The 27,955-nt window shown below is 45.3% G+C and overlaps 1 protein-coding gene across 7 annotated transcripts in view; it reads right to left on the bottom strand.

The window, feature by feature from the left end:
• ZHX2 (zinc fingers and homeoboxes 2) overlaps positions 1–27,955 on the bottom strand; it is a 75,524-nt gene that overhangs the window by 6,357 nt on the left and 41,212 nt on the right. For 6 of the 7 annotated variants that reach the window (XM_077188607.1, XM_077188615.1, XM_077188624.1 and 3 more), the window contains exon 3: positions 66–2,759. In XM_077188607.1, the coding sequence (XP_077044722.1) occupies positions 70–2,574 (2,505 nt within the window). In that variant the 5' untranslated portion in view covers positions 2,575–2,759 and the 3' untranslated portion in view covers positions 66–69. Of the gene's footprint in view, positions 1–65; positions 2,760–19,150; positions 19,237–27,955 lie in introns of all 7 variants that reach the window. The other variant, XM_077188621.1, reaches the window with a different exon arrangement.

The following is a 27,955-nucleotide window of genomic DNA, read 5'->3' as shown; positions in this document are numbered from 1 at the left end:
ACAGAATGCTGGAAGCACACCCTGCCAAAGGCAGGCTCAGAGAACCAGGGCACCCTCAGCATTACCTGTCTATACGTGGGAATTGTCTCCAGATATACTTTCAGAGTCCAAGTCTGGCAGCTCTGTGTGGCCCTCTGTGGGGGCTGTTTGGCTCCAGCTGTCCGTACAGTCCGAGGCAGCATCGTCCTCGCCCACCGTCACCTCCACCCAGTTCACCTCTGCTGGCTCCTCGTTCTCCTCACTGCCGTGGCCATCGTGGCTGTTGCTGCACTCCAGCCTGTCCACCCCCTCTGCCTGATTCCCCAACAAAGAGTCCTTCAGTGGCTCACAGTCTCTTTTTGCTCTCACCACTGGTTTCCCCCCATTCTCTTCATTCAGTTTTTTATGCTCCTGGTAATGCTGCCGAGACACCTCATTACCATTCTTTGGACTCTCAATGTGCTTTGAGGTCTTTTTCTGGCTTTGCTTGTTATGACCATCACCAGCACACTGCTGCTGGTACTGGTCAATCCATTTAAGTGACCCAGTTCTCAGTGAAGACCGGTTTTCCTTGAACCAGCGAACTATTTCAGTTCTCGTGAGCCCAGTCTGAGATGCCAGCTGGTCATACTCCTGGGGTGACGGCCACTGGGTCCTTGCAAATGTGCTTTTCAACAGATGAATTTGCTCTTGTGTTTTCTTCAGTGTGGTGGAGGACCCAGATAAAGCACCAGGGAGCTGAGAGCCTGTCAGAAGTTCTGCCTGGCTTATTGCACCATTGGGAGTTCCTTGATCCTTAATTTTTCTGTATGATCCCATCGAGTCCAGGACAGCTTGCTCCATGCTGTCCCTTATCTTTCTCCGTTCAGAGAACCATGAGTCTATCTCCCTCCTACTCAGCTTAGTCTCCACTCGAAGCCTGTCCAATTCTCCCTGGGTAGGAAAGGAGCATTTTAGGAAACTCTCCTCAAGGGCCCTAAGCTGCTCTTGAGTTTTCTCTTTGAATCTCTGGGGAGTAAGATCTGTGTATGGGTGAAATGACCGGCCATGTCGACCAGCTGAAGGTGCTATTTGATCTTTCCCTAAAGCATCACCAGGAATTTGCACAATGCCCCTCTGACTTCTGTACCTGTGGTCACTGAACCACTTTTTGATCTCACTCCTGGAAAGACCAGTTGCCTCTATAAGCCGGTAGACTTCTGCATCATCAGGAAACTGGCTTGCCATGAAACTGGCCTTCAGCTCTGCTATCTGCTCCTTGGTCTTTTTCCTCTCACTGGCTGGGGTCACAGGAACAGCAGTCACCTTGGCAGGAATCTCAGGCACCTGGACTACGTGAGGACGCTTGGCCTCTGGGGCACTTGATAAGGTCTGTATTGTCCTCTTTTGGCCCTGGTTTGGGGCAACAGCAAGGGTAATTGGTGAACAGGAAACAGTTGAACCATTTGACACAGGAGTCAAAACCAGGCCAGTCTGGCCCAGGATCTGACAAGGCAAAGCTGTCTGGATGATGGGCTGTGGCATTTTTGCAGTTGCCAAAGGAGCTGGCAGGACGGTGATGGTCTGGGGAACTGCCTGGATAGTACCATTGAACATCTTCTTCCTTGCTTCCTCCACTTCTTCAGGAGACCAACTTATACCATGCTTCAAGCGCTGCGTAGCAAACCAGATTCGGATTTGTTCTTCGGGATGTTTCGATGCTGCCGTCAACCACGACAGCTCTGCTTGCGTTGGGTAAGGAAACTTATTAAAGGAGTTGATCATGGTTGCGTTAGTGTCCAGTGCAGAGTTGTATTTGGTACTGTTCAGAGGGACCGGGACCTTGGGGACAAGGTTGATATTTGGTGGCAGCTGTACAGAGGGCATTACATGGGCTAACACATCATGGAGGAGGTCTCCATTTATACAGGCAATGGCTTCAGTGGCTTCAGTGATGATGCGGGGCAGAGCGCCATCCACGTGGTTTTCTGTAACTCCCTCCTCTGGCTTTTTAGATCCCTTCTTGGCTTCCCCTTTAGGCTTTCCCAGCTTCATCACTGGTGCTTTATTTGCACCCATTGCCCCATGAAGTGAATCGTCACACTCTGGGTTCTCCAGCCCACTGCTAGTGACAGTGACATCGTTAGTGGCAGCCTCGATAGACTGCTCTAGGACAGTCTGATTATTGCGTTTAATTAACTTCAGTTTAAAGTTAGTCTCTCCCGGGTGGTATTTTGTGTTGTGGTCAGATAAAGAATCGTATTTTTTGGTTGTGAAGTTGCATTCAGCACAGACATAGAGGGGGTTGAGAATGACATTTGGATGCTGAGTGTCAACGTGCTCTGTAAATTCATTTAGGTTTTGTGTCGAGTAAGGGCAGTACTTACACTCATAACCACCCTGGGGTTTCTTAGACTGATTTTCACCCGCGGGCTTCGCCTCCACCACCTCGCAGTCTTTGACTGAGTTTTCTGGAGGCCAGGTGTTTTTGGAGTCCTGCTGTGATGCCCCAGGCCCCTTGTCTTTAGGAGTCTCTGCGCCCTCGGCACCTTCCTGCTCCACGACTTCAGAGGTTCGCACCATACAGGGAGTTGTGGACTTTCTCTTGCTGGCCATGGCAGCTGCTGGCAGTGTGCTGCTGTCCCAGATGGTGGCTTCTTTTGACAGGGTGAGCAACCAGCTCAGTAGATCTTGCAAACAGCTCCAAACTTCCCTGATTATTTGCCTCTGTTTCGTTTAAAGACTTTCTGCCCTGGCTGTGACCCTCAGCTTTGCCAGCAGACCCATCAGCTGCATGACACCTGTGAAACAAAGCACACGTTGTTAGCCACTGATCAATAAAACACAGATTTAGCAGAAAGCCACAGCTCAAGGTGTGTGCATTTGCAAGGCACAATATTTTGGATATTGCCAAACTCTTCTTCCTCCACATCATCATTTTAAGAGTCAACAATCTCCCCAAAAAGAAAAACGTCATGGGTAATTTGCAATGAAGTGCACCACAAGAAGAAAATGACTGGAATAAATAAGATGAACAGACAGAGAATTTTAATTTCCACTAGACTCAATGTGTTTAATTAGGAAAAGAAGAAGATAGTACTATAAATACTGCATCTTTTTATAGAAGCTGCAATTCTATTAATTACTATTTTGAAGCCTGCAGATTTGAAATTGAGTGTGATTTATATTAAACTTAATTACTTCCCACTGTCACTTACCTTGTAAATATGACTACTAAATGATTATGGTTACTAATGATGGGTGATTTCTAAATAAAGCTATAGGATCTGCCTTGGTTGTAAAAGTAATGGCAGAAAGAAGAGTTAATGTAAATCAACACTTCCAAAGGTCTGTGTTTTGAGAAAAGGTGGGCTCAAACAAACTGCAGCAGGAAACTCCAGCAGATTTGTGGAGGCCTATCAAGTCTTTTCCAGATGAGAAGTTTCCTTAAAACACTACTTTCTCACTCAGTATTGACAGAAACAGCTACCAAAGGCCACAGAAGCCCTCAGATTCCTTTTAAACAGGGACCCTTTCTGTGACCCCACTGATAATGTCCCAACTTGTGCATGTCACCCCCTGAGGATTAAAAAAAGCCAAACCAAAACATTTCAAAGCTTTATTTTTAATGCTCAAGCACCTTTGAAAGTTCCCAAATGCAGAATTCTGTAACATGTATTTTCTGAAGGATAGGAGGCAAACATCAGTCAGAACAAGCACAAAGAAAAATTACATTAGCTTTTTTAGGATCTACACACACTCATCGGGACTGGATGGAGGGAAAAAGAGCAATTTAGTTGTCAGAAGAGCTTAATTAATAAAAAAGCAAAGATAAAAAAGGTCACTTCCCTATTTGACAAGATGCTTTTTAAAATTTATCACTGATTCAAATTTGTTATTCTTCCTGGTCAGATGATCTCTGGTTTCATAATACTTCTACAGTCTTGATGGAAAACTCAGATTTAACAATCAAGAAGTTCTTGGTATTGAGTGGGAGGCACACTGGTGTTCACAAACTGGAGGAGGATGAAAAGGGGAGATCTGCAGAGTGGGTCAGGCCTGCACTGAGTTCTGCAGAAGTGTTCTAAATGGAGAATTTGAACTAGAGATCCAATGGAAGATACCCTTACCCCTCGCAGGGGGGACAGACTGGATGATCTTTAAAGATAATTTCCAAGCCAAACCATGACCTCATGTCTAATCAAATGCACATTTGCTTATTGTGAATATAGTAAATGATAAATGATCCAGAACTGGAGACATGAAGATCTAACAAAATAAAATATCACTGCAGTCACGTCTGGACACATCCAACATCAGCAGAAACTTTATAACCACCTGAGTGCTGTCCCTGTATCTGCTCCTCTCTCTGGAGCCTTGGCTCCATGAGAGAACCTGTGAAAGCAGCTGCAGCTCCTCGCTCGTGTTTGCAGCTCAGGAACACCCTGCAGGTCTCCAGTGCTGCTGCTCTGCCTGTCACAGAGCATCCCATTCCTGTACACATGGAAACTCAAACCATACACTCCAGCTGGGGATAAGAGCAGGGATGGCAGCTCCCAGCTCTCACACAAAACCCAGCAGGAAGCAATTCCCCATCCATGGAACGCTCCGTGTGCGGATTCACCACGCAGCGCCTTTGGGTAAGGCTCTGGTGACACTCAGGCTGTGAAACACCAAACACACCCTGGAGAAGATCCCATGCATATTTACTATGGTGCAGCTGCCTCTGCATACCTGCCCAGTGCTTTGTGTTCACAGCCACTGCCACCCCTGCACCTCCCAGCCCTGCCACAGCCCAGGCACACTCCTGCAGCCTTGGTGAAGCACCAGAGCAGCTGGCTGACCTTCAAGGGTGCATTTGAGCTCCAGGTGCTTCCCTGGGAAACAGAGCACAGCAGCTGAACTCTGTGAAACAGGCATGGCTCTGCCTTGGTCAGGGTGACCCAGTGCTATTCCCTCTAACCTAGGACCACCAACATTGTCACCACCATTCCTCAAATCATTCGCCTCTGAGCCAACATTTCCTTTTCTGTTTCCTTTTTTTTCCTTCTGCCTTTTAATGATAAACAAACAAGAACAGTGAAAGCAATGATGCCTGGTTTTCTGTACATTTGTGCAGATTTACCATTGAACATTCTCTATTCATTCTCTATCATTTCCACATATTCCTTCAAAATTCCCCTCCTACTTCACCTCACAATTGTCCTTCCACAGATATTTTGGCTGTGATCTGTGACTTGCTGTGTCCCACTGCAGGTGGGATCCCAAGCTAGAGACAAACACACAACTGTCCCAGTTGTGTCTTTGCCTGTCTTCCTGATCACCCATTTTCAACTGTGCTTACAGAAAATTAATTTGCTTTGAGGCTTCTTCCCTTATACCAAATTTGGTTGAAACAGGGCAAAAGATAGGGGCAGAATGGGCTCTGTAAGCCCAGCTGGTGCTGTGAACAGGGTCAAAGTGATCAGGTCATCTCACTCTCCCCTGTAGATCCCACAATATTTGTGATACTGACTTTCTTAGATGAGGGAAGGGAGGTGCAAGGCAGTGTCCTGGCCAGGGTAATGAAGATGGAGCCATGGCTCCTGAGATGCTCCTCTGAGTCTTGCTCTCCCTCCCAGGCCACAGCTGCACCTAATGGTCTGCTCCTGTTTTTATGTATGACCTCGTGCAAAATTCATGTGGCAACATCAGCAAAAGGAAGAAAATTCAAAGGACATCAAAGACAGAGCAAGGCTTATTTATATTTCACTGAACTTCCCCCCATCTCCACAGGAAGAAAAAGCTAGGAACATAAAGGAATGTGATGGAAGAGAAAGAGTGGAGAAGGAGAAACATCTAGGTTACAGCTTGGAATCAATCAAAGGTTTCTTAAAAGTCAGACTAAATGTTTTGAATTCCCCAGTCTCTGGAAGCTCAGCAAGCTCTCTGCTGCACCAAGCTCCCAACTCTCATGAGGACCAGCCTCAAACAAGGATGCTCTGATACAGAGGAAGGGCCAAGGTCCCTTCAAAACATAGCTAAGTGTGTGGAAAGATGAAAAATTCTGTCTGCTACTGTTTTCCCAGAAAATTGTACAGACTGTTTCTTCTCTTCCTTCCTCCTCTCCACAGAGTGGTTTTCTGCATGTCTAATTGCTGGCTTTCTAACCCTACACTTTGAGTAGTTTTTTCTGCCACATGAGAATCATGCTGCACCACAGAAATCAAGCACAAGTCAAAGGCTTCTTTTTAGAGGTCAATAAAAGAAACAAATTACTTTTAGTCTATGATGTGTAGTCTTGGGCACTCATAACTAACTACAGACTGTCTTTGTCCCTTTGACCCACACCCTGAATGATGGGGAGGAGGAGAAGCTCAACACTTTCATGAGCAAGGAGAGTTCATTGGGATCTCCAAGCAGTAGCCCCTGCAGGACCTCAGTCAGGATGTCATTTGGGATAAAGCAAGAGAAAGCTCCAAAAGAGGATTCGACCCCCACACCCCAAAACACATCCAGCTTTTGGGAGGTGCATCATGTACATTTGCAGGGACTGCCACAGCTCATCCCAGAACATTAGAGAAAGCATCAAGAGCATCTCAGAGGTTTCCAACATGAGCCACTTGCCAGAAAATCACAGGCCCAGCAGACAGCTTTAAATATGCAGTGTTGCTCCTGACAAAACTGATAAAGAGAGCCACTTCAGCTCCTCCAATGCAAGACTTAGCCACTGGCCCATCCTGATGGCAACCTGAGCTGCACCTCTCCACCTGAGCCCTGTCCACACGAATGCATTCCTTCCAGGGCCAAACCCACATCTGATATTCAGTGCAGGGCTGCACCATGGCCAGGTCAACCTCCATCCCCAAAGCTGGCCCTGTTCTCCTTATATTTTGTTATGGACAGGACTGTGGACAAATAATCTCTATTTCTGGGCTGCTGCCACTGTGGAGTGCCCACAGGAGTGAGGTGCAGGGTGATGTCAGCAGCTGCCTTGAGAGCTCACTGTGTCCTCACTGGGCATGGGGAGGGAACAGAGCTCTCATCCCTCCAGCTCACCTGCCACATCTCTTGTCTACCCATACTGCAGGGGGTTGAAAGAAAAGAAAATCTCATTTTTTGAATTTCCTTTTTAAATGAACAAATGCACAAAGCAGCAAAAGGCAACCAGGTGAAAAACAGAAGTGCTTGGCTGCAAGCAGAATCTGTCATTGTGAATGAGGTTTAAACCAAACCACAGAGAACATGTGTGCAGGAACAAAAACTTTCAATCTGCTCTGCATCAGCAAAGCCATCCAGGACAGGAGCACACAAGTCAGAAGCAATGCCTTCTTTTAAATTTATCTCTCCACAAGTGTGTCACAGCACTTATGAGTGAGGGCCTAACCTGTCTTCTTTTAATTTCTGAAATTTGTTTAAATAATGAAATAATCCAACCAGTATCCTCTGCTCAATGGAACTCCTGTTAAAACAGCTACAGAGCATCTGACAGGAGAATGAAGTGGGATCTTAATGGCAACTCTGTGCTTGACTGAGGAAATGCCAGATTTCCTATCCTGGCCCCAGACTGGGGAAACTGCAGAGAATCACACAGGAAAAACAAACAGGGTTTTTAGGCCTGGCTGGCACTGGAAAATGCTTGCCTGTGTAGCAATGCCACCTTCCATCAGCATAAGGGAACTGTACACTGCAAGCTAAGGGATGACAAAAACAAATCCAAAAGGTTTCTCTTGCTAAATATTTAAATCTTTTCCCTCTCTTGCATCTTTACCTCGTGCACATAGCTAAATTTTACACCCTACCTCCACCAGAACAAAAGGCAAATATTTGGGTAGAAACTGAACTCCTTTTCTGCACTGCTGTTCCCACAGGCCCCTCCAAGGTGGTGGCAGAGCAGGAATTTTCCATGGCACCTGGACACAGCTCAGTTTCACAAAGCATCATTTAAAACCCTGTGAGCTGGGGAAGTGGTAGGGCAGGGGAGAGATAGTGAAAACAAGCAGCATCTCTCCCTCATGCCACAAAACATGAATGAATCTGGAAAAGGCTGTCTAAAGATAACCAAACTTGAAGGTATGTCTAATTCAAAAGCATGGAAAACTTTAATTTTAGCAGAAAGGAAAAAGTGCATCAGAACTATCACTGCTTTGTGCTGCACCTTGCCTTCAGCCAAGGGCTGGAGTAAAGAAAGAGCTTGAACCTCCCAGGCAATGCAAATGTATCTTTACTTTTCACAGATAAACCTCACTTTTAAGAACAAACAGAAAAAAACCCAAACACTTTAGGGACACTTGTGTCATTTGCCAATCAAATATTTCTTTATTTTTTCATCTTACTGCATTGTTTGCTCTGCCCTGTGCTGGCAGAGAGTTCCCAGCACCTGGCTTCATTTGAAAATGAACAGTGGGGAAACCACCAGCATGAGGATAACTGCAAATAAACCCACAAATATCTAGCAGTGTTCATTTGCAAGGGCTGGCTGATGTTTAAAGAGGGTGGAAACATTTTATTTTACTGCTTAGGAGCTCAGTCTCCACAATCAGCATCCTCTCAGCTGCACAGGACAAGCAATAGCAAATTACACCCTTGTAATTTAACACCCACACCCCCCTTGTCTGAAGATGACATTTAATATCACAAAGGTAAAAACTCCTCCTTGGAGCTTTCCCACGCCCCTTCCCCAGCTTGAGGACACAGCAGCAGTAACAGAGGAGGAGCACAGAGCTCACCAGCAAGGACTTGTTGGGCACAAACTGCTCAGTCCCTGGCTTCTGGAATACCATCCCACTCCATTTCACAGCAAGTGGATCTCAGCAAAGCTCAACAGAGGTGCCAAGCTGTGCCCTGGACAGCAGGCAGTGTCCACCTGCTGATCTCCACCTTGCAAACACTGCAGGTTGCTTTTAAGGCACAGACACCACCTTTTCCCTTGTCCTGAGCTGAAGAATTTGCCACACCTTCCAGGATGTGTGACCAACCACACCATGAGGGACCCCAGTGACTCTGCTCATTCCTGGATACCTTCAGCCATCTCCTCTCACAAGCCTGGGGGTCCCTGGATGCAAATGCTGTGTCCCTCTGTGTCTCAGATTTTAACACAAATGCTGTGTCCCTCTGTGTCTCAGATTTTAACACTGTGTGGCTGCCCACAAGTCATGCTCAAGTTCAGAGCAGAGCAGAAACTCTGCTATCAGAAACTAACTGATATTACCTGACAGCATCATAAACCTGCCTTGACCAGCTGCTCTTTGTCCAGGAAGGCTGCAGCAATGCAAACAGAAGCAGCACAGGGCAGAGCTGTCATCCTGCTCCCCCCCAGAGATGCTGAAGTCATGTTCATTAAAGCTGTGGTAACGTTTTTCTCCTACAAGCACAAGGATGAGAGGGGAGATTCACATTTCACAGTGCAAAAAAAGAAACATGCCTAGGGTGATGTTCCTCCTTCCTTACAACTGCTTTCAGCATGCAGCTGCTACAGTAATATCAAAAAGCACATCAGCAAGCACAGCAAAAAACATGCTGTTGCTCTCCTCTGTGATAAAACACTTAAGAACATTGCTTAATTACATACAGAAGAATAAGTGGAAGCAAACCAGGGCAAATAATTCCTGCATGATTGTGACTGTAATGATTCACAAAGAAACCCAACAAACCCACACAGAAAGAAAGGCAGGTTTTGTGAATTAGGGCAGAGCTTTTAAAACAGCATTTAAGCCAAACCAGCATAGAGCTCCAATACCTCTACAGTTTTTTGTAAGCTGAATAAATCCCCATTAAAGGGGAGGTATACAGACTGTTATAGTAATAATTTTTGCAGACATGAAAAAATAAAATTGAAAGTTTGCATATGTTGGGGTAGACATCTCTAATTATAATAAAAATCCCACATGGATATCTGTGGGATGCTGTGACCACGAATATTTTTCTATAGGAAAGCAACAATTGATAATTTTTGTTTCTTTAAAGGATCAGAGACCCACACCTTCCAAAGGTGATCAGCAAACCCAAGTGCCTCTGGAACTCCTGACTTCCCCAGCAACAAGTCCTGTGAAACTGGATGTCAGCACATGAATGGGGGCAGAGCAAACCCAGTGCACATCCCACCTCTGCCCTGCACCCCCCTACATCACAGTCACTGAAAGACTCTGTAAAAACACAAAGATAAAACAAAAATCAAGTTTTGTTGGGGTGAGGGTGGAATGAAAGGGTTTTTAAAAGGCACCAACAGCTGCAGAAGATCCCAGTGAACTGCATGATGAAGTTAATCACACAAAAGCTGCCTCTTAACATTAACAGCTCAGCTCTGATGTGACCACTGCGTAGAGATAGAAAAACTTACTCTGAAAAACACAGGTATTTTGGGGAAAAAAAACCCCTTTGTAGGCTTCACCAGAATAGGTTGTGTGGCAGCACCAGGCAATAGGCTTATTTCAGAGTACACTGCTAACAGGCTGTTCTTTTGAACTAAAATGTTCTCATTCAAGCTGCTGTTAAGCCAAAGATGTGGGGAAAATGGTGGTATGAAGACCAGAGGCCAACCCCTCCCCAGAAAAGGGGAAGTTGAATATTGCATGCTGTGAATTTTCTATTATAAGTACCAATCTGCAATCACTGGCTTGTACTTTTTTTGCCTTTTTTTAAATGCAGGCTTAATTCAGTTGCTAAAAACTAGATTAGGCCTGACTACTTTTTTGTTTTCTGAAAAAAAATCTACTCATGATTAGAAACTGCACTTTACAAACTGGTTCATGCCCTGAAAAAATACTTATATTGTAGCAACAGTCACTTATTCCACCCAAGACATGGTCATAATCTTGGTGAAGGCAGGAGATGGTCCTTCTCCAGGAGGGCACACACCAGAGCAGGAGGGAGAAGAACACTGAAGTGCCAAGGTAGGGACAAAATCCATGTTTCCTTGCTTCCCAGGCACTGCCTTCTCCTCCAGAAAAAGGGCTGGCAACCCACAGCTTGCTCACAAAAAGGGACATGTGGGTAAGTGTGGTCACTGCAGCTCCCACTGGTTTGTGAAGTTGGTGCAGTCTGGGCAAAGCTTTTTTTCCTTGCAGGGTGAGAGCTCCTGCACCCAGAGGCACCCAGACCTGCAGGACACCTGACTGGGCAAAGCTTTTGTTCTTTGCAGTGTGAGCTCCTGCCAGAGGCTCCCACGTCCTGCTGGACCCCTGACCTGGCTGCTGCCCTGCTCTGGAGCCACAGATGCTCAGGGACACAGAAGGAGCCCAAATCCCAGTGGCACCTGGCTGTGCACTCCAAACCCACAGGGTGATGGTGGCTGCCCTGCTGAGGCCTTGCTCTCTCCTTTGGGAAGGAGGAATACAAACTGAGTTCTTCCAAGCAAGATGATGCACAAACAACCCATGCCAGGTACAGCCAGGTCCATCAGCAAATGTTCTCAACACCCACAGAGGGGCTGGGCTGATCCTCTGTCCAACACCCTCCACTGGTGGCTTCCAGGGGCAGCAAGCACCAAAACAGCAATCACGTACCCTGTCAAAATTCTCTCCTTTAATCAGTGGTGTGTTCAGTGTTCACTCCTAGGGTGGGTACTTGCATGTTCAGAAGAGAGACATAAAGACTAACAGACTTCTAACAAGAGAAACAAAAAAGCTATAAAAACATTCATTCTAATAAGTTTAATTACTTGTCTGTGCAACTCATTGAGTTCTCATCATTGGACTAAATTAAAGTCACTGGATATAAATAATTTTTCATATTGAGTTTTCATCTAGCATGATGTGGTAGGAGGACACAGACTTAAGACACAAAGTAAAAATTATCTCTTCTGCTTAGTGGGCTAATGTATCTGGATGTATCTGTCTTTTATGCAGAAAAAAATAGTTTATCCTGTTAGAATATTCAGCTTAACTTCTTTTCAGATGGACTTGAAAGAGCAGTATTTTTTCTAGGAAATGGTGGATATGTTAAAATAAGTATTCTTTGCTTAGAACAGTTTTTAGTAATAATTTCTTATTAGTTTAGATCAAATATCTAAACAGCAACATCTGGTCCACTTTCTCCTTCATGTCATCTGTCCTTCCATAACACTGCCACCTAGACAAGGAACAGCTGTACACATTTCCAGTGTAACTATATATTTTATATATTATCATGTATTTTTTCTCCTCAGATTTTATTGTTACTATAGAGACATTCTAAGTTAAATTCTTCCAAAGCAGAAAGAACATGAGCTGTGACAGAATCAAGACATTCAATTTTTTTACTTTGCTTACAAAACTTAATCAACAGTGTAGAAGTTTTCCTGCTTTAATACTTCTTACACTACTTGGCTCCCTTCTCAAATTCTTCTGCTCTGGGAACCACAGCACCCTGCCTTTAGTCAGTTGAGTGTCCACTACTTCCAAAATAAAATTATCAAGGCACTCAAACACTTTTGCAGGTGAATTGCAATGGGGAAAACAAAATAAAAATCATATAAACAGCCCTCTTGCAAGGCTGCAAGGTAGAAATGAGCTCTAAATGTCTCAAAAAACCCCCAAGAGCTCTCACTTCTCAAGAAGTAGCCCCTAGAGGCCTGCATGCCTTGGCTCTGACAAGTACATGGCACACACCACAGCAGAAAATGGGAAAAAGCCCCCAGAGGACCTGATGGAGGGAAGGAGAGAAGGCTAAAAGGCCACAAGGCTGTTTTGGTGACCACTCCTAAGAAATGTTTAGATTTGAGGGTAAAAGAGAAGAAACTTCTGCCACCAGCATGTCGCGTCTCAGCGAGACGAGCAGCACACACACCTGTGGGAGGTTTGGGCCAACTCTGTTTGTGCAATGTGGGAAGCAGCCTTTCCATCAGCCTCATTCACCACAACTGCAGCACTGAAATAGTCTATGGAACTCCCAGGACAGAGGAAGGAGCTCAGTAATTAACAGAAAACATTAGTAACCTGTGTGTCTATAGCTGCACAGCTCCCTGTTTGACTCACTCACCCTGTATTAGAAAAGGCAGGTGGTTTGTGATTTGTGCAGCTGATTAATCACTGCACCTCTTTCCTCCCTCCCAGTGGCTTCTCTCTGTATCTTCACATTCCCCAGTGAGACCTACAGATTGGAGGATAACACACTACAAGCAGAGCAGCATAATGTCTCCTGCCACAGGATGGTTTTACCTGTGGCCCACAAGCACTGCTGTTCTCTCCTGTTCCATTTCCCCACCCACTTGCCTACACATGGGTGAACTCAACAGCTACTGCTTGAAGTTGTCTTCAATGACACTGCTTACACAGTCTGAACCTCTGCACTACTGGGAAAAATTTCAGTACATGGTAATTTTGCCTTTTAAAACATCAAGTCTGGCTTATAAACTGTAAAAACCAAAAAAAAAATTTCCTGAATGGAAACTCTTGAGCTACAGTACCAGATGCTATTGAAGGAAGAAGCCCCAAAGCTGGGTTTGGGGTACAAAGATGTGTCTTAAAGCCCACCACACTGAGCACTTGCACAGCAATGAAAGGGAAATGTTTCACCTCAACACTTCCATTAACAGGAGTTTAGACACATTTCTTTCAAAACAGGACCACTCCTGGAAACTGCCACACGACTTTTCACAGGACCTGAGCACCCAGTGACCTCCAAACTCAGCCAGGGGGTACCAAACAAATCTGATGTCCAAGGCACTTCAGGGCAGCTCCAATTTTAAGCACACAGAGTCAGCTGCTGGCCTAACTCACACAGTTCAGTGACCTGCTCTATTAGGAGACTCCTGTGGTACAGATGAACCCCAATGTTTCTAGGAAGACATTTCCTTTCTCAAACCTGACTCAATTTTGTCACAACTATAGCCAGAACCTGAGCTCCTAGCCATGACAGAGACAAAAATCAGCACATGGGAAAGTTGGCTGCTGCTGGTTAAGAGGAGTGAGATGCTTGGGAGAATTCCATAGGCAGTGCTTTGCATCAGTCTGATCTCCTCAGCTTCCTGGTGATGAGCAGATTTGGTTCAAATGAGGGGCACTGCAAATATCTTGCTGTAAGTAATTTTCACTCACTCTCATCTTGTTGTGTACATTACCTTTTGTTGTGCTCTGCTTGCTTAAAGAAAAGGCTATTTTAAAAGTGGCCTGGTGATAAAAGTAAATTCCACATTTAGAGCATCTAAAAGCAGTGAGATGACTTCCACCCACCATGTAAAACAAGTATTTTTTTAGGTCCTTTCCCCTCATGTAGGAGCCTGCGTTAGATAAGTTAATGACCCATGGTGATCAGAGGATCCCACTGGTCCAATATTTGGAGGTTTTACAGCTGTTAAGATACCTATCCTCACAGCAGGACTGTGAGTTAAGGCACTGCTATTATTCCCATTGCTCAAATGGGCAATTAAGGCATGAAGAGAACATGGCAGAGGCTTTGCTAAATGGCCAAGTCAATTTACAGCTTGCTGCCACCCAAACTGGATATCAGAGTGCAAAAATCATGCCTTACCCAAGGTCTTCAGCAGGGCTGGAAACTGCAACAAGGTTTTTGGTTACTGCTCCAATCTCCAGTAAATTCAGTTTACCCTCACAAGTGGAAAACATTTAACAGCCCCTACAAAAGCAGCAGGTACTCTTAGATTTGGTGCTTTTTTGCTGGGACCTAAGTCACAAAACCACCACGACTTTCATCAGGAGGCTCATGGGAGGAAGCAAAAGTCTAAAGATAAAAGGTCTGAACTGTTCTGTTTTCTCTCAGAAATCACTCATGGGGCCAGGTGCACATATACAAGAGAGAAGCTTCTCAGCCAAGGTTGCTAAACCTCCCTGTCCTTACACAAAAGAAAAGCTCCCTTCCTCTGCAGCTGCTGCACAGCAGATCATTAGCAAACCACACCAACTCCTCCTGTCCTTCCTCTGCTTGAATCATGAAGTTCAAGAACTCTTCCCCTTTACACTTTTTGCCAAAATTCTGGAAAAAACAAGTATTTTAGAGAGGGTTCCCATGTAACAGAGATCTTCTTGTGACAATTCCATCTCACACAAAGTCTGTGGGCACCATCAATACACTTGTTCCCTTCTCTCTGGAGGCCCTGCATGGGTTGACCCACACCATTTGCAGTCAAGAGCACACATTTTTTTCTGCTTGTTGGTGATACAAGCTGAGCATTCCTAGCACGAATCATATTATTCTTTGGTCAGTTCCTCAGTCAGCTGTGAGGTCAAATGCTGAAAAAGTGACCATCTAAAAAAAGCTTAGTTACACTGCTTTCTCTCATTTGAATCACATGCTGTGCTTGTGTTTGTTGAAGTTGTTTTACTACATCTGCTGTACTTCATCCCTTGCAATTCCCACTCAGATCACCCCTACACATAATTTCCCCCTTATTACCTTCAAGTTTTATCTCAGCACTTTGTTTTCAAAGTGTATTTCATTATTTCTCCTTCTCTTAGTAAGCACCCAGTCCTCATACACATACAAAGCACTTTGTTTTAGTGTAAGCCTAGTGTAATTGTGTGACAGAGAACCTACCACATGCTCCACAGAAGAGGCTGAGAGACAATAAATTAGGAGTCCAGCAAGATCCTTTTGAAACATTTGCATGCTTTCCTTTCACTGCAGATTACATAACACCTTCCTTACTGGCCATTTGAGGCATCTAAGACAAGACCAAGACACCAACTCCTGTCTGCCATCAGAAACCAGAAACCAGTTGAAGCAGCACTGATGTTCCAGATATTCTACACCCTATGAAACATGAAATCAAAAGCTGTTTAAGTTATTCACCAAGTGACACTATTCTAATTTCTTCAGTCGTCCAAATACGCTCCCAATCAAATATTTATTTTCCTTGGGAAAATCCCTGATTATAAATATAACTTTTAATCAAACCCCCCCAAAAGCCAACAAAACCCCCAGAGTCAGAAAGCCTTTCAAAACTGTGCTTACTTATGGGGAAAAGGCCTGTCTGGCCCCACAGGACGCTGAGGTTTCGGGTGGCTATGAACATTTCAGTGTCCCTGCAGGCACCTGGCAGGCAGGCAGGCAGGCACACAAACGCCATTTTCCCCGGAGATCACGGGGCCAAACGAGCTTCCTCTTCCTCCCTGCACACCCTGGCTGCTGCAGTTTGTCACAGGGCAGAGCCACTGCCCTCTGAGCACAGTAACAGCTCTGCTCCGGCAGGATTTGGCAGGGCCACAAAGGACCTTTGTCCGTGCCAGAAGTTGAGTGCACAATGCAATCCTTGCCCCTTGTCACACAGAGCTGGGCTTCCCTGCCTGGGCTGGAAACACCCCCCCAGAGACTGCACCCCACAGACCCAAACCTGTCCCCCTCCCCAGCATGGGATCCTTCTTCCCCTATCCAGTGCTGCAGGCCAGTGGGGAGCAGTGGCTGCTTTTGGGAGCCTTTAGTTTTGGTGAATTCTACCCAGACCTGCTGCAAGGATGAGTCTGAGTGAGTGCCAGAGCTCTGCCCTCAGTCTCTCTACACAACTTTTTCCACCTAGATACTACAAGACCACCTGAATATAAGGGTCTCCAATTCCCAGGTATATTCTTGTCTTCAAGAGGCCAGAAACTTGGCAGACTGATCTCATTTCACCTAACAGTATGTGATTCCATTGTGCAACATTCCTCTGTTTGTGTTTGATCTGCCAGCCTGTGTGTGCACGTATATACAACTTTTATTTTTTCAATGTAGCAGCTCTAAATTCAGCCTGTCCCACCTCTCCCTCAACTGGCGCTTGAAATGAGGGTCCCTAGGCCAGGACAGGAGCTGCCAGCACCTTGGAGCTCTGGGAAAAGATGCCAACATGGGATGTAGGATGAGCACAGAGGATGAGCACACCCCAACACTATGCTGCTGGAAAAAAGTGGGATTTAGCAGGATGTAAATGTCTCTGCATTTTCATTTCACTCCAGAAATACAAAGAAGAAATGATTACTGAATCATTCACTAACTATTTAATATCCCAATTCAAAAGAACCAGGGATTCTTCTGGAACTATACAGCAAAAGAGAGCAAAAAGAATCTTTGGAAGTAAGACCTGATATGTATTAATAAATAGTGGGAATCGACACAGTTGTAAATACAGTGAGATTAGCACAATCCAAGCCTTTGGAGACTTTTTACACAGCACACGATACAAAGCAGGACATGTTTAGATTCTTCTTCTTTTCATCTGAAGCATCAAGGGATACTGATCAAACCAGTTCCTACTTTCATAACTGAGCTTGACCTGGACTATCCATAGCCTAGATACTGTGGCACAAAACACCCCTTATAATCCCAAACCCAAAAGGAAGCATGTTTCACATGGAGAAATTATTACTATATTGAGGAATAAAATGCCAAGGAAAACAACAAGAGAAGAACTGGCTAAATCTCCCATTCATTTATTTCTAACCAGCATTTGCCATCAGAACACCTAAGTTTGACCAAGCACTTGGCTCCTCCCATCTCCTCCCACAGGTTTCAATCCCAGAGTGCTCACTGTTCCCAGCTCTGGCATCGCCTCTCTGTCTCCCTGGAGCTTGGATTTCCCCGAGGGCCACTTCATACTCCTCCAGATGAAGAAACTGTAACAATGATGCTTGAGCAATACTTGAGAAATGCAGCAAAGGAGGAGAACTGCTCCATAAAACAGTTTCTCACTGAAGAGTATTTGTTTAAACTTTTTTAAAAGAATTTTTTAAAACTCGGTTTCTTTTCCTCCTGTTCCTGGGATGTCAGGACCAGGCCTGCAGCAGCGTGCCCAGGGCTTATGCTCACCCCCACCATCTGTAGCAAACCCTCCTCCTTCCTGCTCTCTCCTCAGAGCTGCAAAACAGGCTCCAACCATCCAGTCACCAAAATCCAGTGTGACACTATTATTCAGTATTTGTTGGCCAAAACACATGTGTGCTCCTTCCAAGGGAAGGAACAAAAACAAATAAACCCCCCCCCTTAATGATATAATTTCAAAAGACACTGATTCTGTGACCAGCTTGTGTTAATTTAGATGGTCACCTGGTTTTATAATGTTTGTGAAAATTCTTCTCTCAAAAAGAAACAGCCACCAAACACTCCAGTACGAACTCTGTGCAACGTGGCAGCTCTTTCCATGGCAACCCACCAGCACCAAGCCTCCTTTTCTCCACAGACTTTGCTGCACAGAAAAGGAGGGCAGGGAAAGAGCTGCTGCAAAGCTCTGGCTGTTGCTGCCACCCTGGCAATCCTGCCACCCCTGGGAACCAAAACTTTGGGGAAAGGCAGCACTTCCACAGCCTCACTGCTGAAACGTGGCTTAGCCCCAGCTGCTAACCAGCTGCTGGGTCATTTGCAGGTTGCTTGGTTTGCTGGGTTTGTAAAGCCCAATCAATTTATTTTGTTTCCTAAACAGCATGAAATATTACCTTGGTAGTTCCCAAATCATTCTCCACACAGAAGGGAGTGGAATTAAGGCAACTAGGCCAAGCTCTCAGATGGTCTCCACATGCAACAGCAGGATGGTCGCTGAGGGCACCTCCTTCTGGAGGACAGACAGACAGACCTGCCACTGCCCTGGGCAGCCTGGCCAGTGTGGAGCCAGGAGCACCCACAAGCTCCCTGATGTTTTGCTGGGACCAACTGGAAAACAGCAAGGCTCCCAAGCTTGTCTCTGCCACTACACATTTTCCTTCTAAACACAGCACCTGCCCAGGCTCTTTGATGAAAACTTGAGCAATTCAGCACCCCCACACATGTGGGAGCTAGGATCTTGTCCTTGGCCAGTCTGAAATTAGCCATGTAGCCAAACCCCTTGTGTCACTACAGGCAACCCAAAACCGAGCCACAAGCTCCCCAGACTTCCTCCCCTGGACCTCCTCTCACAGGCACTCCCTCCCTGCCTCTTCACCTGCAAGGATGCCTCAAGCACTGGGACAGCCCACACTGGAGTGGTCCTGGGTTATTTCTCCTGAAGCTTTATGTGAAGATTTATTTACACAGAAGTTTCTGAAGTTTAGGAAAAGCCATGTTCCACAGCAATAGCTGATGCTATTATTTGAAGTGACCTGACCCCAAAATCCAAATAAGAAGCAGGGATGGGGACAAACAATAGTGCCATCAGTAAGGCTGGAGATGGCACAGACTTGAAACCAGATCTCAGATGATCATTCATCAGCCATGACCTCTCATATCTACTGTGGATTTTAGACATTTTTCCCAACAAAAGCATTGACAAAACAGACACTTATGTGGAGAGCTCATTTCCAGCAGATCAGCTGCCTTCTGGCAGGGAAACACTCACCCATGAACATTTCCTGAAGCAATTCCTACCTCAACACTTCTGTGATATTCAGGGAACTAGGTCAAGACTTACTGCAGGCTTCTCACCTGAAAGAAGAGTCCAAGGAAAAAAAATTACTGAATTACTTTTGTGTTTTCTCCCCAAAGTTCCTTTTCTCTTCATGATTTCTTTGCCTTGTGGAAGTGATCTGCTTCTCCTCCAATACCTTTTGTCTTCTCTACCCTCACCAAAACGTTCACAGAGTGAAGGAAGCTTAGGCAGAAGAAACCAAACAAACTGTTCACACAGTTCCTGGCTTGTGTGGTCTCCAGAAATGCTCCAGAGAGGGAGTCCCTGCAGAGCAGGGCTGCTTTGGGCTTGGAGGGGAATTGGGCTGTATGTGATCCAGTTCATTCTGTTTCCCTGGTATGTCCTGTGGACTCACAGCACTAAATTAAAGGATAAAATCAGAGGGGAGAGAAAGGGAACAAACAAGAAATCCTTAAAATCCCACCCTGCTCATGCAGCTCATGGGCCTCTGCCTTTTTGAAAAAAAATATAATTTCTAAAGCAAAATTATCCCATGTGTGGTACTGCAAGAGGAGGAAAGAGAGCCAGGAAGCAGGAACAGACTGCAGAGCCTGCAATGGAAAATCCTCACTCTGTCCCTGAGCAGTCCTCTTGTAACACTTATTTTAATAAAGTGAATATGATGAAACACAGCCCAGTTGTACACAAAACTGCTGAGAAATTGGATCCGGCTGCTGAAATCAGCTCTGGAACCCCTCCTCTCCCAATCCTGCCAGTTCACATCAGTTAATTCCATCCAAACCACCCCCAGCCAAGAAGAGACAGGAGAAATGAGACAGGATGGGTCAACCCCACATTTGATTCATCTTCAGAGCAGGGCCAGTGTGTAAATCTTTATTGGTCTCTTTTGTCACTCGCCAAGGTTCAACCATGGCATCTCTGGCTGTCCCCTAATGATGAAAGGTGACACTGACTAACAGACTTCAAGGGCAATGTCCATGCAACTTGGCCTTAGCTCTTGCATGAGCAAGTGAGAAAATAGCCTTAATATTAGGTATAAGAAAGCAAATTTTAAAAGGGCCTGTTTTTTTTCTCATCATTTGCTTTTAATTCTAGGTCTTATTCTTTTAAAACTGAATTCAAACAAGAATAGACAGATTTTCCTGCTTTTGTGGAATAAATCAGCCCAGCTCCTGAGGTCAGTGTTTTCAGACCAACACATGAAAGCAGAAGATGGGTCTGAGGAAATTCAGTGCTGGCTGATTCATCCTTTAGAAAGGATGAAGAACAACCATCCTGGACATCAGGTTTGTTCCTTTGAAGGCAAAACAATTTAGTGCTGGTATCAAGTTGGCAGGAACTGGAGGGAAAAAAAAAGGCAATCCTGTCCAGACTGCCCTGAAATATCTTTTCAGGCTTTAGATGCTGAACAATGAAAGAGCCTCCATGGTCCATCAGGTTTGCACTGAACAGAAGCGAGGTGAAGGGCATCGTTCCTCGTTCACTACGTGTATGGTGGCTGAGCACTGCTGCCCTTCTCATGTCCCCTGCCACAGACATGCACACAGAGACAGGGCAGCAAAGCAAGAGAACCACAAGTTATATGACCCACTGAAATGTTCCCAGATGGAATCCACACTTCATGTTTCACAGGAAACAAAGCATAGCCTGAAACTTGTGAAAACAAAACTGCACAGCAAAAATTCACCAAAAGCACAGTATGAGAGAAAGAGTGAAGACAAAAAGTGCACTCTTTAATTTAGGGATTCACTTTAATTTAGATTTAATTCAGATTTGGAGAAATCAAGAGTGTTGGTGGAGGAAAAAAAAAGTCTTTTCTCCTTGGACAGCCCCATTTCAAGATGCAGGTACACACTCACACAATGTGTATCCAGCTATATAAAACCAGCACATGCCATCACTGTTTGCTTAGAGTGTAAATAGCATCAGGAAAGAAACACTTTTCAACCTGTCCCTCTGCTTGCTTTCAGTCCCAAGTGACTTGTAAGAAGGGCTGTCTGAAGATGCTCAGTAGCAGGTCAATCTTTCCCAGCAGGTAGAAGAGCAATAAATCAATTGCTTTAAAAGAAAAAAAAAGGAAAAAAAAACCCCAAAAAAAAACCCCAAACCAAAAAACCCCTGAGGCTTGCTGGGAAGAAGTAAAATTGGGGGAAAAAAGAGGTAAGATGAAAAGAACCTGTAATCCCTTTAATGCAGCACTGAACTTCTTCTGAAGAGAAAGCACAGTAATGATAAGAAAAGGAAAGGAAAGTGAAAGAAGAAAGCAGCCCATTGACACTAGGTACAGATATTATTTTTAATGGGCATTAGGTCAGCAGGGCATTTTCCATCTGCCCTGCTTAAACCAGAGCTTGATGATGTTACATATGTGATTTTAATACAGCATTTATCCTGGTGGGACTGTAAGTTTGTTGTGTGTGTGCATGTGTGTGTGTGCACATGGGTATTTTGATGGGTTTTCCTGAGGGGAAGGGCAAATTTGTAAGCAGATGATGAAAACAGCAGATGTTGGGCTGCACTTCTACTGATTTTGGGGTTGCTTAGAAGGGAGAAAGAAAGAAATCATCAGCGACAAAGGGCTGTGAGAACTTGGAGAGGAAGGGAAGAGGAGAATGAAGGAGAAACAGCTTTTCTCTCAGCCTCCTGCAGTCCTTCTGGATTCAGCTCAAATGGCCAAAGGGCAGCCCTGCTGCTCTGGAATCCCACTGGGCAGGGGCAGCTCCCCTTTACCAGCAGGGCCCTGGACAGGACTCCAGGCTCTTCTCCCCTGCCAAATGCACAGGAACTGCCATGACCCTCACTCCTGCCCAGTTCTTAGCCCAACCTCCAGGCCTGCCCATCTCAGCTCAGAATCCTGGACAAGGCAGCAATGATAAAATACATTTTTCCTGTATTTTTGTTAGTCATCTGATGATTCACATAGACAAAGAGATCACAGTCTTCCTCCTTCAAAAAGTCTACATAAAAAGGAAAGATCACGATTCCACATTCTGCTTTTTTTTTCAAATTCCACAGTGCTTTTCCAATCTAATTCAATAAGAACTATGCAAACTAACTGGAGCCTGCCAGAGTTCCCAGTTAGCTGCTTGACTAACACAGAGCAAGCTAAGGAAGATTAGTTGGAAGCTGAAGTCAATGTTTAAAACACAGATTAGAGACAGGTTTGGAAGTTAACTCAGAAAACCATACCCTACAACCTCAGCAATCTCTTCAGTTTAATTACCACAGCTTTAGGATACTCTGCCATAATTAGACCATACATCTCTAAAGGTGTAAAAGATCCCTGGAGAACATCACCATTAGTGCCAGCACCAGTTCCTTACATCCTTAACTACAGGCAGTGCCTTCTAGTTGAACATAACCTAAATAAACCCAAAACAAGCCCAGACTCTTTTTCTGCCCATTGATAGGCAGCAGTGGTAGAACCCAAAATGGTCACTGTTTCAGGAAACTTGAAGACTTGAAAACATCAGTTAGACCTGAAGAACAAAGCAGAAAACATCCACATCTCTATGGGGAACCTCCATCACGTGCACTACAAGTGTGTGCTGCCATGGATGGTGCAGGGATTCACTTTCTCCTTGGCATGTGAAACTGGAGTAGGAAAAAGAGACCCAACAAGAAGTTTAATATTCACAAGCTGCTGTAAGAACCACCAAGGAGTTAACAATTTCCACTGGTTTTACTTTACAAGGGGCAAGATAGAAATAGGGATACATTTTTAAATTTAATTTTACAATCCCTGAGGATTATATTCCAGGAAATTACTCTCTTATGTGACTGTGGTTACTGCATGACATTTTGGTCACATTATCTCAGACTCCTTTTTGGCACATCTGTCAGATGGGATTCACCATATATTTAATGGCATGCAACACTGGTTCAAATATAATTTACTAGAAATATAATTTACTACAGCAAGTTAAGAAAACCTTTTTCTTATGCTTCAGGTTACAGCTTAACTCAGAAATGCCTTCACACAATACTCATCCAATTTTAAGATCTCCCATGTAGATTTCTGGAACTTTAAACAAGAAAAGAACACACACACCCCCCAAACAGATAAAACTGCTTTACATAAATTAGAGAAATACAAGATACAGTTTGACTGCACTGAATTATCTCAATCCTAATACCTTCTCCAGCATTTTTGAGTTATTCATGTAAAGTCATTTCTCTGTATGATTCCTAGGCAGGATTTCTATGGCAAGAAGGTTTACCCAGATCAACAGTTTTTCTCCAATCACAATGTCACTGCTACAAACTCAAACAAGCCCCACTCCTTGTCCCAAAGAGTTTACACACTATGTCCCTGCTAATATGGGAGTCAGGAGGACTATTAGATGTAAATTGCTTTGAAGGTAAAATAAAAAGGGTGTTAAATATTGCTGTCTTCACCAGTCAATATACTTCAAAACTCTCTGCTAACACTATGGTAAAAATAGCAATTTTGAGCAACAAGCTACATGTTCCACAATTGGTGGCTCAGGAGCAACAAGCTACACCAAGCATTACTGTCTCTGACAATAGCCCCACACAGGCAAATTTGTTTTAGGGATAAACTGAACAAATTTCAACACATGCAGCCAGACAGATTTTGCTCAAACCCTTCAGGCAATGAGCTGGGTGTGCTTGTACCCTGCAGAGGGCAAGGAGCAAGAGGGATCCAGCAGAATGACACCAACCTTGCAAAGGAAGGAGCACCCCCTGGGAAAGGGTGGCTCACTTGGGGTCAACTGCTGCTGTGCTGAAGGTGCACAGAGCAATGTGACACCCAGCCATGATGAGGAGGGTCTTGGAGAAGGGGATAAGGAGCAGCAGAGGAGCACCAGGCACCTCCAGTAACCCATCCAGGGAGGGATGCACAGACTGGCAGCATGCGTGGATCTAGCTATGCTGTCAGCCCCCTTTTGATCAAGTAAAAAAACCCAACAAATCAACAAAAAACCAATTCACCAGATTCATCCACAGGAATACAAAGCTCTCCCACCCCCACCTTCCAGTTGTCTGGAATAAAATCTAGCCTTTGTAGAGCAGACACAACCTAATTTTCCTTTGTGTTCCGTACTCGAATCTCCAACGTTCTGGGTCTGTGTTGCCATCCCAGCTGAGGCTCCCACCAGCAGGAAGCACCAGGGAAAGCCCCAGGACACACAATGAGATCTTTGCAGAATGCTCTGGCCAGCAAACAGGACAGCTGGCTCCTTGGCTCAAGCAGATTTGGGAGTATCTAAGAAGGAAAGTGCAGCTAATTACATGAACTCCTTGAACATCTCAGTTTCCTGTGAGGTGACCCAGGGCTGTCCCACCTTTCAGAGCTCTCAAGGCTGAGTGTTTGAGGACGAGCAGAGGCCCAGAGTGCTGCCAAGGTTAATCCTCTGAGAGTTCTCTGGAAAGCAAACCAACAGCAACCAAGGAGGCTGCACAGAAGAAGGTGGCTCCTCCTGGACAGAGACCTGGTGTTCCACAGTTGTGGAGGTGACACAAAATGTGAGCAACTCAGTAAACAGCCCAGGAGCCTCCACCTCAGCAGGCACTACACCAGGACCAGCTGAGGCCACAAACCTGCACTGCATGGGGCAAGAGCTGATGCATTTGAAATTTCATTTCTTGCAAAATTCCTAGCATTAGAAAGCAACACAAAAGCAGCACATGTTAAAGGAGAGGTTCAGTCAGCAGCCAGTTTGTGTAAAGTCACCTCAGTGCTCAGGGTGTTGAGAAGGGGTCCTGTAAGGAACAACCTGTGGAAAGTTGCAGAGTTGTGCTGTTGATGCTCATTATGATGATGTTGCCACTACTAAATTTACTGGTGTGTTTCAGTAGCCAGGGAAGAGCACAGAACACCTGAGCCCAGTGCTCCATTCCCCTGACACATCCCAGAGCACAGCACACAGACTGAGCAGGAGAAGCCACAGGTAACAGGTATCTACCCATGACCAGCCTCAGACACCTGATGGGCACAGCTCTGTTTGCTGGCAGGCAAGTGATGTGTGGCAGAAGCAGGGACTGTGATTTGCAGGGGTAATGCACCAGCTATACCTTCCAGTTGCTTTGTTGCATGTTATTTTAATTTTTTCTTTTATATTTGCCAAGTGGGAAGCCCCAGTCACTGGCAGTGGCACAATAAGGCTCCTCTCACAGACCCAGCACTTTTGAGCAAGGAGAGCATGGATGCACAAGAAGAGGGAGGTGCTAGACAGGTATGAAACCAAGCCTGCATGAGTCTGAAGCAAACTAAGATGCTGGAATGATCACATGGTTCTCCCAACCCTGGGATGCTGCTGAGAGATGCAGCCTTGAAACTATCAACCCTTATAAATGAGATTTTTTCAAGTTTATTACTTTTGCAACCAGCTTATGAAACCCTCTAAATACCTTCGACTTGTTTTGCTATTTAAATGCTCTCTGGAGTCCCTTACTCTTCTACCAAGAGGAGCTAAATCACTGCTTCCTTCCCCCTCTGCCACCACTGCAGCTTTTTGGAGGTCACCATCTCCCTTCTCTCCATTTATCCTGTCCCTGAGTGCACAGCTTGGTGTGTACCAGATATATCACAAGTGCACAGGGGCTGAGCACAGGGCTGGCTTGTTTCTTTCCTGGTTAGCTTCATGCTTAAAGGACACACTGAAGCTGTTCTCTGCTGGGAAAGGAGATGAGCACCATCATCCCCTGGTGCTTGCCAATGCCCCCACCATGGTGGCATATCAGATCACATGCCAGGGGATGCAAACCTGACCCCCAGCCTACCCTATCTCCTTCCTATGCTCAAACCCACTCTTAGGAATCCCCAAAGGTGATGGAGGTTATGGCAGGCTCTGGAAGCTTTACACTGCTTTTAACACACAGGGTGTACCTCTGATTTCACTGCCACCTCTGGCAGTCAGGGCTAGCATGAGCCTAATGTATGCATCAGGAGTTTGTCCAAATGACACCATTACTCATCCAGACTCAGCTGGAAAGAGATTCTCAGAGATCCTCATGACATGCACAAAATGCACCCTTCAGATTTTCACACACAGCAAAGGAAGGTGCTTCTGGATCTTCTCTTACAAAAAACAGGCAGAATTTGTACAGTAACAGATAAAAACCTACTGCTGCCACAGCCAGCCCTACATGTTACACTACCACTGGAAAGATTTCTTTCTTTATGAAACATTCATAAAGAAGCAACACTTACTAATAAGGGTGTGCTCCCTTCCACCCCATAGGCACATAAGGGCTGCTTCTCACCTACTCACAAGTGCTTTCCCCAGTGCCTTGGGAGTATTTTTAGAGGGCTGATCCTGGCTCATTGAAGTCCTCTGAAATTTTGCTACTGACTCCAGCAGTAGCAAGATCAAAGAAGAAAGCTGCTTCTTCTCTGCACTCCTCCAGTATCAGAGGGATGGCCTGTCCATGGCCACTCAGAGGGCTCTTTTTTACTGAAGGTAAAACCACTGGAGGTGTTGAGGAATACATTCAGTGGAGCTGCAGATTTGAGCTCCGGGTGGAGGGAGCCTGAGGCAAGAGCTGGCAGCGACCCTTTGCACAACAAAAGGCACAGAGGACCCCTGTGCAGGAGCCAAAAACTCAGCAGGAAGAGCCCAGACTTTCATGCACATAGATTGTGGGGATGTAAAAGCCCAAGGATTCCTTTGTTTGATGTCCCACCTCCAGAGGCACCAGTTCAAGCTGTTATTCTGTTATTGCACCATGATTATTTTAAGAATCCAGACATCTGAGACTCTGCTGTGGGAAATCCTGGGTTGAGCTGGTAAGGAAGCCTGGTGTGACTGTCTGAGTGTGGGGAGGCAAGGGGGGCACCCTCTGCCACTGGAACCACCTGTGGTGAAAGGGTTTCGGTGCTGTGGGTGCAGCTGCCAAAGCAAATCCTGCATGGTCAGACAGGAAAACTTCCTCAACAGGACAGCAAGGTCACATCAAGTTGGGAATCTACTGAATGCTTTATGGAAGAGCTAAAAAAACCCCAACCAGCTCCTCTTTGCATTCACATAGTCTATAATAGCTAATACACACTTACTAGATAAAATTACATACGTAATGTAAGTAACATAAACCACATTTTAATCCTATATTAATAAGAAAGACAATAAATGCAAGGCCATTCCCTGTCCGGCTAGAGCTCGAGTCTCCTCCTGTAGCAGGTGCTCTTTCCAAGCATTGCACCCCCTTGTCCTTCCCTACACACACTCAGAGCAGCATCTGAAATGCAGCTGCCCCAAGCACAGCAGGGTTTGATTCATCTGCTGCAAGCCTGGCTGGGTTTCAGAGCGTGGCAAACACAGATATCTGGTTTGAGGCATGCAAGGAAGAGTGTACTTGGAGAATGCAGACAGGAAACGTGCCAGATTGTTTATACCTGAGTCATAACTAATGCTGACAATGAAAACTGAGTCAACTCAGAGACCACCACTGTGCTCAGTGCCTATGGGATGCTCCAGCCTAATGCCACTAACAGGGAAATTGGGACTAAGCACAAATTACCCATATAAACATCACAGTTGTTTCTGTGAAAGTGTTGGTGATGTGATACCCCCACTGTATTGGCTGTGTTAGGAGACAGGAGCACATTCTCCAAACCACAGCAGACTCACAGGTCCAAGTGCTGCTGCTATCAAGACCTTGGGCTCCTGATTTCCAAGAAACATCTCCATGAGTGAGCAGCCACTAAGAAAACAACACTACCAAAAACTACTGATGGTAGCAAAAAGAAGGAAATGTCTGGAACAGGTGGAGATGGAAAGCTCCAGGAAAGTTCATTGCAATTTTTGTCAC

Source organism: Agelaius phoeniceus, chromosome 1 (assembly GCF_051311805.1).
Source record: "Agelaius phoeniceus isolate bAgePho1 chromosome 1, bAgePho1.hap1, whole genome shotgun sequence".
Lineage (NCBI taxonomy): Eukaryota > Metazoa > Chordata > Aves > Passeriformes > Icteridae > Agelaius > Agelaius phoeniceus.
Note: the sequence above shows the minus strand (reverse complement) of the source record. Positions and strands in the feature narration are given on the sequence as shown.